The sequence below is a fragment of the Taeniopygia guttata genome, chromosome 3 (genome assembly GCF_048771995.1).
Source record: "Taeniopygia guttata chromosome 3, bTaeGut7.mat, whole genome shotgun sequence".
Classification (NCBI taxonomy): domain Eukaryota; kingdom Metazoa; phylum Chordata; class Aves; order Passeriformes; family Estrildidae; genus Taeniopygia; species Taeniopygia guttata.
Window position 1 is genome coordinate 56,643,120 of NC_133027.1, and position 14,003 is coordinate 56,657,122.

General features: G+C 42.5%; 1 protein-coding gene across 1 annotated transcript; it reads right to left on the minus strand.

Moving 5' to 3' along the window:
* Window positions 1-3,102: 3,102 nt before the first annotated feature.
* On the minus strand, window positions 3,103-13,561 carry LOC100217969 (pantetheinase). Its single transcript, XM_012572603.5, has 8 exons — window positions 13,415-13,561; window positions 11,448-11,689; window positions 11,213-11,343; window positions 9,313-9,505; window positions 7,600-7,891; window positions 6,121-6,494; window positions 3,705-3,875; window positions 3,103-3,334 (listed from the first exon to the last, which is right to left on the minus strand). The coding sequence occupies exons 2-8, from the start codon at window positions 11,658-11,660 to the stop codon at window positions 3,215-3,217; spliced, it is 1,494 nt and encodes a 497-aa protein (XP_012428057.2). The 5' UTR covers window positions 11,661-11,689; window positions 13,415-13,561; the 3' UTR covers window positions 3,103-3,214.
* Window positions 13,562-14,003: the final 442 nt, after the last annotated feature.

A 14,003-nucleotide genomic window follows, 5' to 3' on the forward strand; every position in this document is an offset into this window, starting at 1 on the left:
AAATATAATCGGGATTGTTGCTGTAGGTTATGCCATATCCCATATGGACATAATAGTGTAGAGCTTCAGTTATGGATAAATCAAGGGGAGGCATGTTGGTTGTGGGTCTTCTTTCAGATGATACTTGTTTCATAATCCAAAATGCATCACAGTAATGACTGATTTCGGCGGGTTTTTTTTCTTACTTATCAAGAGTCCATCATTCAGGACATGATTGATGAATGTGAAACAAGGAGTTTATTAGCGGAGTACCCATAAGAACACACTAAGAGCTCAGAAAAATGTGACAAAACAGGAAGAAAGTATGTCAGGCCATATATCTCACTGAAACTAGTGATTTCATTAAAAGGTATTTAATAGGTTGGATTAATCACTATGAGCTGGTTCACTGTGGCTGCTTTGAGACACTTTATTCCATTGCTATCTTTCAGAGGACTTAGCAGGACACAGCTCCAGGGTGTCTTAAAAGCTTCTTTATTCTAGTATCTTCATATTCCTCAATTCCTGTGCTATGTGTCAGCATACGCAGTTTGCATTTGAGTGTCTCGAGACCAAAGAAATTGCATTAGCATCTCACTGTACTTAGATGTCATGTACCCAGCGTGCCAACAACAGAATTGTCCCTTGAATTTATCCCAGTGTCTCTTCCAGTCACTTCTGTTTAGCTGAGCATCACTTTCCAACAGCCTTTCACCAGAAAACATGAACCTGGATAGAATTTTTCCTCTGAAAAAAAGCATGTAAGTACCTTATTGCCTGTCTCTCACTAGCCTGAAGCAAAAGAGCAGGCTAGTTCACCAGGTGCAGTAACATGCCTGCTCCTCTGCACACTTTTCTGACCACAGAAAGCTGCAGTGTGTTGAGAGGCCTTCAATTTAATCTTCAACTCATTTCAAATCCATTTGTTCCAATGACATTTTCCATTTTTTGACCTTCTAGTCTTTGCAGTATTCTCATTTGAAAAAGGCTATGTGAGCAGTGGGAACAGGCTGGCTGCTTTCAGCTACAGCAGACTGTCACTGTAGAGCTGGTTCAGAAAACACAGACCAGCAGATGAATGCAGATACCAAAGAGTTCTCTCACAGAGTAGTGCCAACTGAGGGTTTCAATCACTAGGAACTTGGATTTTTATCTATTATAGTTCATCCCTAAGTACTTCTCTACACACATGACTAGATGCAGCATGCTCATTCAGTAGCCTTAAAGACAAGCCTTTTAAAGGCTGCAGTAGAGATCTCGGTGATACTTGAACTAAGGTAGCTTGGAAGCCTTCCTCCCTCTCTGCCTCACGTTTTTACCACATGAAATATAGGTTGAGTCACATTAAGCACAATCAGACATCAGTGTGAAAGAGGAAGCAGCAAATGCTCCCTTGTTTAGCAATAATGAGGACATCAGCCGGAAAGGTGACTGCCCTGCCAGGGCTGAGCAGAAATATTTACAAGTGCAGTGCTTGGAGAATGCCCAGCAGAATTCAAGTCCCACTGCCGGGACAAGGCGCAGTGGAATTCTCCCTGTTTGCCTCTGTTCCAGCAGGCACCGCTCCCTATTTCCTGCGGAGCTGGGAGCTCTCCCAGGAGCAAGGGACTGATACCAGGTAAACAAACAACTCCACCGAATAAAATGAAGAAAACTGCAGTGGTCCGGGCTCTACGTGGCTGCGGACAATGTAAAGGGAAACTTATCTAGAGGTCCGCCTACTTTCCACATTTCTCTCCTCCCAATCCACTCTTCCCACCCCTGCACCCATCCCTATCGCTGCTACCGCCTGATGTTGGGGGCTACATGAAGATTTACTTTGGGAAGCAGAATGCCATTTGGTGCTAAATCAGCTTAGCTGTAGAGGGAGTCTGTGGTCAGACTGTGTTCCGGCTTCTTTCCTTGCGCTTAGCGAGAGGAGAGCGTGAGGAAGGCTGCTGCGCATCCCAAGGGTTAACCGTGCCTGGAGAAGGCTGTGAAAGGTCGCTGGGGCGGCCACGCAATCCCTGCCGAGCCCTGAGTTCATTTGAGCAGAGTCAGGAAGCCAGAGGCGCTCACTTCTGGCAACAGCACGTAGTTATTTATCTCCCTTGTGCCGTAACAGGACAGCTCTTCCTAGGGCGCAGGTAGAGATTTAAAGACACAGTGCTTTTCCTCCCCGCATGTTTCCCATTACTCCTACTAAATGAATTGTAGAGGGCTTGAGTTTGATACTTTCACAGACTACAATCCTATTTTTAAGATACTGCCTTCTCAAAAAACCCCAATGTATTCTGCCTCCTGCGAGTCTGTATTTTTAAATCATGTTGGTCAGATTAAGTGTAAACAATGTTTGTGCTTCAAAACAAACCTGCAGAAGAAACAACAGAATTAAGCACACATAGAAAACTCTCAGCTGGGAAACACAAACTAATCCAGTCCACTTGCCTAAGAAGTACAGCCTGCAGGACCCACATCCTCACAAGTGCCAGCGTGTCCCACCTGCTCCAGCTGTTCACTTCCCTTACCCAACACCTGCTGGCACCAGCCCGGCTCTCCCTTGCCCTGGTAGTAGCAACCATTCCATGGGAACACAGACATGCCCCTGAGAAATAGCTTGGTTTGAGCATTTGTGACACAAAGATTTATCAACAATTCTGTGCTAGGGAGATTTTCTACATCCTAAAAATGTGGCCAGAAAGATTAAAGTAGACTCCAACTGTGAGTTAGGTTGTGATATGATAACACATTGCAGTGTGCTGATCCAAATAACTGTTTTTTGAAGGTACATATTTTCAATACTTGTTTTCATTTCCAAAGGAAGTTAGAATTTTCAAAGGTTCTCGTAATCCCTTGTTTAAAAAAGTGCTTGTTCAGAAATAAGGTGGGAACTGTATTGTGGAAATGGCTGCTAATACTCCAACAAACATTTTAAATAATTAAAAACTGTTTTTCTTGGAGCACAACCCACTGAATCCTACACCACTAAATAAGAGGATTGTTCCCAGTGTTAAGGCCAAGCCTATGCCAACTAATGTTATCATATAAAAACACATACACAACAGTCCAGGAGCGTATTGATTTTTGCTGCAAAATCGAGTCAATAAATCAATGTGCAATGACTATGCCGTTAGATAAGGCAACTTGAAATATAGAATGGCATTTTAATTATGAATATTAGTACTAATTACATTATTTGTGATTAACTGGCATTACAGAAATGAGCAGATGAAAGCTTGAAGGATCTGCAGTGAAATTATGCTGAAGCTTGATCCGTACGTGGAGGGTCCTTTTCATACCACCTCCCATAGAGTGTTACAGTCAAAACTGGCTTTGATGTAGTATTCTGATTTATCAGACGTCCATCAGCTAGCACCTGGTTATGAAAAAATAAAATTAGCAAGAGCAGCTTTAAAGCAGTACTATTGCATGGCAAACACAAAATCATATATTCAGTAATGTTGATCTAGTTGAGAGAGCGTCAATCTCAATTGGAGCTAGCAGGAAGTCTGAGAAAAACTACATTTCTGTCTTGAGGGACATCTTGTTCTAGAGGATTTGGGGGAACAGGGCAGAAGAGAATTGGCGAGCTGAGCTTACTGTTTGAATACAACCAGGAAAATCAGGCAGAAATAAAGCTGCCTTGATCTTAAGGCAGAGGACAGAGGACTCTGGTAACAACTAAGCTGCTCTTGTAGTGGGTTTTTGACCGCTGATGTTTGACAATCACAAGGGTGTCCCATTACCTTGAACTCCCCAGGGGCCAGCTGCACCCCACTGTACAACACTTCTGGGAAGACGTAGCTGGTGCCAAACGTGCCACTGAGGGAGAACATCTCAAATTTGGTCTGAGCTGTCTCCATGGGCTGCCCACACGTGCTCAGGTTTGTGCTGGGGCACTTGAGCAGGGTGCAGATCTGCGGGGAGGCGGAGACAATGTATTTAGCAAGACAGTAACACCGGTAGGAAAGCCTTGTGTCATCAAAGCTCATGTGTGTAAGAGCAGGTGACAGTCACAGGATCATTTTCATAATTCTTCGGTGACTCCTCTCCACTTGTACCTTAGTTTTTTACCCCTTGGTCTGATTGGGTGTATTCCAGACCTGCATTGCCTTAGTCTTATAATTTAATAAATAATTTGTCTTTGACATAAGTCCAGCCAAAGCACCTTATTTCATATCTGAAACACAATCCTGTCCCTTCCACTAATTCTTTCAATTGCCAGTTCTCTTATTTGAAGCTTTCTTTCCCACATGTCTTAGAAGATGTGTTTGTGAATGGAAATTTTAGGCAAATGAAACAAAGTCTTCCACATCGGTACATTATACAAATGCACATCCAGGTCCTCTTACTGCTATGCACATGTTGCTATTTGTACTTCATTAGATGGCCTGGTAATCCATGGGAAATCTGAATTTGATGTTCCCTGTCCAAATCCTAGTTAATATAGGCCAAGGAGTTAGCATATTTTTTTACAGTTTTGTGTTAGTAGTTGCAGCACATAAAGTAAGAATCACAAGGTTGCTTCCCTTTTGTCATGAGAGTTAATTATCCAGCTGATAAATGTTTATGGTCTTCATGAGGAAATATGAAATAGGGCTAGCACTCCTCTGATTCAGGAATGATTTAAAGCATGTTGTCTGGTTTTGCTGATAGGTGATGGAGTTTTTCTACATGTCTGGTATTGGGGGATAGAATCATGTTTGCAAAAAATCAAAAGTATTATTCATCAGCAAAAATGGTTTTGTGTTGAAATACAAATAAGCAGAGAAATAAGGAATATGTTCTGAGGAAATGAAAAAATATTGAGGGGAAAAAGGAAGAGTAGAAATTCCTGTATTCTCTAGAAATTTCAATACTGGCAGAGACTATCTGGCAACTTCCACAACCATTGAAATAAATTTTACAACCAAGCTCACCAAGAACTGAATTTATTCAAGCTACCTTCCTAGTATTAGATGAGCTGTTTTCTGGATAACACCTCCCCTCATATCCCGAGGTCTGTACTAGCTGGTACAAAATGGTGATGCTGAAAGACAGAAGTAACAAAAGTATAATCTGCTGGCACAGTAACTTAATTATGAAGGCAAAGGATGTTTCCAAATATGGCTTTAAACAAATTCAACAAGGAGGAAACTCACTGTCTTTCCAAATATTTGATTAAAAGAGGAAGAGAGGATATTCCCACTAAAAGTCATAAGCCATTTAAGTAAGCTTCATTGCTATAATTTGGATAATGACAAAAAAATTAACATCTCTGTCACCATAATTTATCAGAACATCTCATAAAGATATCTATGATCAACTGATTTTTGACATCATTCTTTGATGAAAATACAGTGAGACCACATCTAGAGTACTGTGCCCAGGCTCCTCAGCACAAGTAAGAAAAGGAGCTACTGGAGAGTGTCTGGCTGAGGCCACAAAGACGATGAAGAGTCTGGAGCATCTCTCTTATGAGGAGAGATTGCAGGAGCTGGGCCAGTTAAGTCTAGAGAAGACTGAGGGGTCTTATCAATACAGACAAATATCTCAAAGGTATGTGCCAAGAAGATGGTGCCAGGCTCTATTCAGTGGTGCCCAGCGACAGCATGAGGAGCAATGGCCATAAAAACACAAGAAGTTTCACCTCAACATGAGGAAGAACTTTTTTCACATTTAGGGTGGCAGAGCATCAGAACAGGCTGCCCAGGGAGGTCTTGGATTCTTTCTCTCTGGAGACATTAAAAAGCCACCCACATGTGTTTCTGTGTAATCTGCTCTAGGTAATCTTGCCTTGGCAGGGGAATTGGACTATGTGATCTTCAGATATCCCTTTCAATCCTAACTATTCTGTGATTCTATAATACAGAGCAGATTCAGAACACTTACTGCAGATATTCACAGAAGAGAACCTAAATTTAGCCAATATTGCACACCTCTAAAAACAGTGAGTGCACTCTGGGCATTTAAAAGAGGTTTAGAGACCTCTTTAGTGCATTTGTTGGATTTGAAGGCAAACAGGCTTGGAAGTTTTAGCAACTTCTTTCTGTTACTAACAAAAGGTGCACTACGATTCCAGCATAGAAAAGAGACATTGTCTTCACTTTTACCACCACAGAGCTAAAGGTTTCTTCCTGTAAATAGGCTTCCTAAAGTAAGTAACCCCCTCCAAAAAATTACCTGCAGATAGTACTGTCCTTCAATAACATGAAGGCCATCAAAAGCACCCAGCACATAAACTTCATCATCTCTTTTCTCTGCCATCTTGTAGCTCAAGTGACAGCAGAGGTCTTTTTGGCAGACAGTAAGATTCCCCCCAGGCTCAGTGAGCGCCGTGAAAGTAAAGAGGTCTTCAAAGATGATTCCCGTGAATTCATGGTCATTCTGTGAGAATCTTTCAACACTCAAAGCATATGAGTTCCAGCTGACAGCAGGCGGGGAGGCAGGAGAAAGACGAGGGTGTGCATCTAGTTCAGCAATGAGGAGGTGGCCATCTTCTGTTTTCATGTTGTAGGAGTATGTTCTGGCTCCAGCTGGTGCATAAATGCCACTCCCTGTGGAGAGCACAATAGTCAGCCCAAGAAGAATTTAAAAAATCATGTTATCCTTCTAACTGTCTCTACTGATAGCTTATCCACTATTCTACAGAAATTACAGTAACTCAGTACACAGAGCTCATGCTTTGGCAAAGAATAGCATTTATTCCCTTAAATAAGGTCTTCTCAGTGTAGCCAGAAGCAGAGTATGTTTGTTTTTTTATGTTATGTTATATTTATGGCCTCCTCAGTTCTCTTTTCTCCTGTATGCAATGGAGCTGATAGCTACTTTTTTTCTTGGCTGATTGATGTGAAAGGACCAGCTACTGGTTGAGACAATCCAAAACACAATGCAGGCAACTATCACAGGCCTGTCCATGAACAGAAGCAGACAGCAATTGTCCAGCCCCCTTTACACTGGCTGCAAACTCCTCCCCTCATGGGTGATTCACATCTGACCAGCACCAAGCAACAGAGGGAAGTCAAAGGTCTGTCACACCCATCACTGCAGAAGCCTGTCGGGCATTTCACATGAAAAGTCTCAAAACAATACTGTGGTTGCACAGTTCAGTGAAGATACTGGTGTAACTGAAATATACTATTCTGTAAGCTGAGGTCTAAAAAAATCAATGCTACATTCTAAAATGAAGATATGGACATCTTAGCAGTGTTACTACAACAGGCCTGAACATGTGTTTTTAATGGTTTTCTATAACAGATATAAAAATAAATATCTAATTTGTCAGAATAAATGTAGCCACATACATGGTTTATGAGTATATTCACAGTTTGGCATTCAATCATAGACTTAGAAGTGCAGACGGAAAGAGCCTTAAAAACCACAACAATTTCTGTTCAGGTATAAGGGCAGTGACCTATGACTTATTTACAGCCATTAAAAGAAAAGATAATCCTAAGAAGCTAGGGAAAATAAAACACTACAAGTTTTGTTATGTCTTTATGAAACCAATAGGGACAGGATCCATCAGCATTGAAATTTGGCGACTAGACTCTTCACCTTTCAGAGAAATACATTATATTCCTCTGCAAAATAACTTTGTAGAATGGGGAATAAGAGATTCATGGTTATAAAGATTCTTGCACAGAGTGAAAATTAAGTTACCTGTCATTTCCATGCTAGTGTTGTGAGTATTGGCAGCTAAGACATTGACACGCATGCCCATAGCCCAAGCAGAGTGAAACTCAATTGCAGTCAGAAAGGGCAGGACATTCATCCAAGCTGTTGGGAAGAGCACGGTGTCCACCTGCATCTTGCTCACCAGGACTACAGCAGGCTCATAGAAAAGGATGTCAAAGCAAGTGAAAATGCCAAACTTTCCAAAAGGAGTCTCAAAGGTGACAGCTTCTGGCTCTTTTGGATAATTAAACTGATTTTCTCCTAGGAAGAGGTTATACTGTAGGGGAAGGAAAATAGAGAAACCAGTTAGAGGCACTTACTAACCATGTGTCTTGGAGTCATTCCCTAAAACTGTTCAGAAGACTAAATAAAATTTTTGACCTGTGTTGGAAGCCCTCACAGGTAGGAAATCTGGCTAATATTATATTTTCATTGTACCCAAAATATGGAACACATATTACATATTGCCCTGGCATCTAGCTAGGAAAGCAGCCAGCTGCCTTCAGGTCTGTTGGTGTCATCTCCGTAAGAATAATCTCTCCACTCCCCCCACCTAGTTTATATTTCTGGCAACCCAAATGCAACCAGAAGAGAAATAGTAATGTAAGAGAAGTGTGGGGGATCTGGTGCCAAGAGACAAAATTGGTGACTTTGGTGTGGACGTGCCCAGAAGCACTGAAAGTACGGAGCACCAGCAGGAAGCACAGGACAGTATTTGGGATACTGCAGAGCAGGAGACAAAGGCTGTGCTGATGGGGGAAAGGCAGATGATCTCAGCCAACAGAAAAACTGAAGTTTGTGATGCTCTCAGCTTTCCAACATTTTCCTTCTTCCTTCACATATATATTTATTAAGAGTCCTTTATAAATGTCCAGGTGGTCTGAAAGTAAATATGGACACCACACCAGAAAAGAAGTTCAAGTTTACTTAACTTGTAATTCAGCACATGAGCCATAGCAGGCTGGGGGACAGATTTGTATTATCAGTGTTTCACTCACCCAGTTTTCTCACAAATAGATATCTTGGCATTGTCTCTAAACAACCAGATGAAATACTGGGCCCAAAGCACATTAAATAAACTGACTTCACTCTACCCACATTGACATGATATCTGGCACACAATTCATAAACAGCTTTGATGGAACTTGCAGGTAGGCACATAATAGTGAAAGAGGAACTTCCATTTGGTGCAAATGTTTCAATATCCTTATCTCTTTTTACACCCATCATTTTTGTCCAAAAAATTCCCATTGTGCAAAAACTGTGCCAAAACAGCATCAGAAAAAATGATCCTGCCTCTCTGAAATCAGACTGCTCATCTACCATGAAATAGATGTGAACATTGAAATCCAGGAACACGAAGTGGTAATCTGGTGAAAAGCTGGCACTGAAAACTGAAGCTGCTCAAGTAGCAGAATTTGCAGTAGTAGCAAGCTAATGAACTGAGGAAGTCAACCAAAACCATATGCCATTAAAATGCACCACAACAATCATTTTTCATTCAAGTCTGTTTTAAGAAACATGACAGCAAATGCAAATTTGTCATTGATGCTTCATAGCAAGAGAGATATTCTTTTAAATTATAAAGAAAAACAAAACTCTGCCAGTGGACAATGACTGGCATCTAATTCTCTTCCCAAACTGAGACATTTTGGAAGTAGTGGAAAATTAATTTCTGTCTCTCCAAGACCACTTTACCTTATGGTACCGAGCCACCAGTTTCCCCTGTGCGTCAAAGACGACATCTGTATTGTACTGGTAGCGACCGTCCCTGGGGCAGCTGGGATCGCTGGAGTCACACGGCTTCTTGTCCCCGATATTTGCAACCACATAGATGGAGTTATTTCTGGCCATGCAGCTGAGTCGTTCCTGCACTGGTGCTGGACCAAATCTATGGCATTTTAGGGAAGGAGAAAAACAAAATTAACAAAACCTGTGCTGTCAGTGGTGTCCATTTCCAGAGTACTTGAGGTCACACCAGCAGCATCTCCAACCCTGCAGCCATGGCAGATACACAGAGTTGCTGCAGTGCTTCTTCAGATTGCTTCTTGCACCTTGGGGTAGTCCCTGGAGACCTCTGGTCTCTGCAGGGACATGCCTGCCAGTCCCCTTCAGTATCTGGAATATGCTCTGCAGTAAACTGGTAATCCTCAGGCTGGGAAAGGGCAGGAGAGCAATCTCTGGGCAGAGGAAGACACTAGCTTGGTGTCACACAAGCAGATATTTTAGCATCAGGAATACTGGCACCTGAGGACTGCAGCTCTGGATCCTTGGGACACTAAGCAGGGTTGAGCTGTGGGATCATGCAGATTATATGGTTAAGGCAATTCAGCAATTCATTTCCTCCCATAGACAGGAGTACACAGACCTGTAACCATGGCATGAAGAACAGTAGGTTATTAATTTCGAGATATGACAGGGCCCATGTACCAGAAAGTGGCAGCACCTCTGAAGCATCCATACCAGGCCATAAAAAGAGCAGCCATTCATTCCCCTTTGTAGTGTGGCAATGCCTACGGCTGTGATGGGTGTAAAAAGGAGGACCTCCATGCAAGATTCATATACAGCACCAGGAATAAGGCATGCCAGACACTGATGGCAAGGATTATATTCTCAAAATACACTAATGAAACTCCTGATTTGGAACAGTGAGGAGGGACTCAGATCACCTCTGCTAAACCTGTGTGATACACTAGAATAAAGACCTGCTTAGACACACTGCTACCCCATGCTCCACCTTCAATGAAAGACTGTATACTTTAGCTACTTACATCTCAACAAAAAGTTGCACATCTTGTGCAACTGTGACTCTTCTTCTTGGAAGCATTGAGTTATTATATGCTCACAGATACAATAACCTGCTCCTTATCAAGCAGGTGCAGAAAGCCATGGTGAAAAGGGCAGACCACAGTTGTAGTTCCATAGCTGAACACCTATTGCAAGCTGTAGGAGTCTGAAGTCCAGTGCTCACCTATAGCTTAGTTTGTCACTGCTGGAATATGCTGCCTGAATGACAGATCATGTTCTACAACACAGAGACTCCAGCAATTCAGACTATCTCTTACCTTAATTGTGGAAAACCAAGATTAAAAGTTCCTGTGTTTTTATAATTTAGAAGTTTGGACTTTATTTACTGACTTCATCACCTCTTGCTCAGAGACTACTTCTTGTCCACAAAAATGGTTTGTGTGCTTTTGTTTCAACATGTCTTTTGTAAAACACAAACTAACAAAAAAATCAAATAAATACTACTGTTAATAATTTAGAGTCAGTTCTATTCAAAATAGTGTGGAAAAATTGAAAGCAGAATGAGAAGCAGGATATTCAAAAAAAGACATTTCCTCAACCCTTAGTAATCCAAATTCTGTATGTTGTTTGAATTTCTCTTAAAAGTGTTTAATTTAAAAAAATCTTAATGTTTCCCTCATCAATTAGTCATGGACATGCTATATATTTAGCCATTTAACTTCCTTCATACTCAATTTTAATTTAAACTTGTATCAGAGGTGTTAGCAGTTCTTAGTCATTTAATGTGAACTGCTCAAGGCTCCATGAGATAACAGGTTGAAATCACCTAAACCATTGCAGAAGGAATCACCTTGAGGGGTCAGTGCAGGGAATCCAATTCACCACTGGATCAGGGATATCCTCCAGGTAGGGGTAGATGGATTCTCTTGTGAATCGCCAGCCATAGATGCCGTCTTCAGGAGTCACAATGATGTGGGCACCCTGTCACAACAAGCTCCATTTAAAGGTCACCCATCAACAGACAACCAGGAGGGTCAGCAGGAGCAGAAAACACTGATGGACAACCCTCATGGTAGCCCTCGTACCTGCTGGGCAGCTTCCTTAATGGCTCCTTCCAAGACATCCATGTTTTTGTCCATCAGGGCCAAAGCATCGCTGGGAGAAACGGGCTCCTGGGTGGGATGTGGCAGGATGACGGCGTGCTCGTAGACGGCTGCCATGAAGGTGTCGGAGGCAAGGGCCTGAAGGGCTGCCAGTGCAAACACCACAGCGAGCAGGAGAGCCTGGGAAGGGAGCATGGCTGCAGCCTCTCAGCTCCTAGAGTGCTCTGGACAAACAGTGCAAAAGAAAAATGCAGAGAGAAGAGAAGGGGGACAAAGTCTACTTTGAAAGAGGGAGGAATGAACTGCAGGTCTGTTAAAGTATTACTTTGGAACCAAGTGTGAGATATAAGAAAGTACTGCAGTACACAAAAAGGATGTCACTACTGAACAAAACAAAAATGCTGGGCAATGACAACACTAATGGGGCCAGTAAAAAAAAAAAAAAAATCAATAAAAAAAATCTAGAAAGAACAGTTCAATTTTTTTTTGTTATACTCTCCTCTATCACTGATAACAGCAAGACTATTTATCTGTGTAGGCTCAACTGATACCAAGGTGGATATTGCCATGTGTGGAGCTAGACTTCCGTGAATTTTGAGTGGCAAAACTCAGAGTAATTAAAACTTCTTTATTCTAACATCTTCATATTCCTCAATTCCTGTGCTATGTGTCAGTATGCGCAGTTTGCATCTGAGTTTCTCTAAACCAAAGAAATTGCATTAGCATCTCACTGTACTTAGATGTCATGTACCCAGCGTGCCAACAACAGAATTGTCCCTTGAATTTATCCCAGTGTCTCTTCCAGTCACTTCTGTTTAGCTAAGCATCACTTTCCAACAGCCTTTCACCAGAAAACATGAACCTGGATAGAATTTTTCCTCTGAAAAAAAGCATGTAAGTACCTCATTGCCTGTCTCTCACTAGCCTGAAGCAAAAGAGCAGGTTAGTTCACCAGGTGCAGTAACATGCCTGCTCCTCTGCACACTTTTTTGTCCACAGAAAGCTGCAGTGTGTTGAGAGGCCTTCAATTTAATCTTCAACTCATTTCAAATCCATTTGTTCCAATGACATTTTCCATTTTTGACCTTCTAGTCTTTGCAGTATTCTCATTTGAAAAAGGCTATGTGAGCAGTGGGAACAGGCTGGCAGCTTTCAGCTACAGCAGACTGTCACTGTAGAGCTGGTTCAGAAAACACAGACCAGCAGATGAATGCAGATACCAAAGAGTTCTCTCACAGAGTAGTGCTGACTGAGGGTTTCAATCACTAGGAACTTGGATTTTTATCTATTATAGTTCATCCCTAAGTACTTCTCTACACACATGACTAGATGCAGCATGCTCATTCAGTAGCCTTAAAGACAAGCCTTTTAAAGGCTGCAGTAGGGATCTCGGTGATACTTGAACTAAGGTAGCTTGGAAGCCTTCCTCCCTCTCTGCCTCACGTTTTTACCGCATGAAACATAGGTTGAGTCACATTAAGCACAATCAGACATCAGTGTGAAAGAGGAAGCAGCAAATGCTCCCTTGTTTAGCAATAGTGAGGACATCAGCCGGAAAGGTGACTGCCCTGCCAGGGCTGAGCAGAAATGTTTACAAGTGCACTGCTTGGAGAATGCCCAGCAGAATTCAAGTCCCACTGCCGGGACAAGGCGCAGTGGAATTCTCCCTGTTTGCCTCTGTTCCAGCAGGCACCGCTCCCTATTTCCTGCGGAGCTGGGAGCTCTCCCAGGAGCAAGGGACTGATACCAGGTAAACAAACAAATCCACCGAATAAAATGAAGAAAACTGCAGTGGTCCGGACTCTACGTGGCAGCGGACAATGTAAAGGGAAACTTATTTAGAGGTCCGCCTACTTTCCACATTTCTCTCCTCCCAATCCACTCTTCCCACCCCTGCACCCTTCCCTATCGCTGCTACCGTCTCATGGTTGGGCTACATGAGGACTTACTTTGGGAAGCAGAATGCCATTTGGTGCTAAATCAGCTTAGCTGTAGAGGGAGTCTGTGGTCAGACTGTGTTCCGGCTTCTTTCCTTGCGCTTAGCCAGAGGAGAGCGTGAGGAAGGCTGCTGCGCATCCCAAGGGTTAACCGTGCCTGGAGAAGGCTGTGAAAGGTCGCTGGGGCGGCCACGCAATCCCTGCCGAGCCCTGAGTCCATTTGAGCAGAGTCAGGAAGCCAGAGGCGCTCACTTCTGGCAACAGCACGCAGTTATTTATCTCCCTTGTGCCGTAACAGGACAGCTTTTCCTAGGGCGCAGGTAGAGATTTAAAGACACAGTGCTTTTCCTCCCCGCATGTTTCCCATTACTCCTACTAAATGAATTGTAGAGGGCTTGAGTTTGATATTTTCACAGACTACAATCCTATTTTTAAAATACTGCCTTGTGAAAAACCCCAGTGTATTTTGCCTCCTGCGAGTCTGTATTTTTTTATTGACGTTGCTCAGATTAAGTTTAAAAAATGTTTGTGTTTCAAAACAAACCTGCAGAAGAAACAACAGAATTATCCACACATAGAAAACTCTCAGCTGGGAAACACA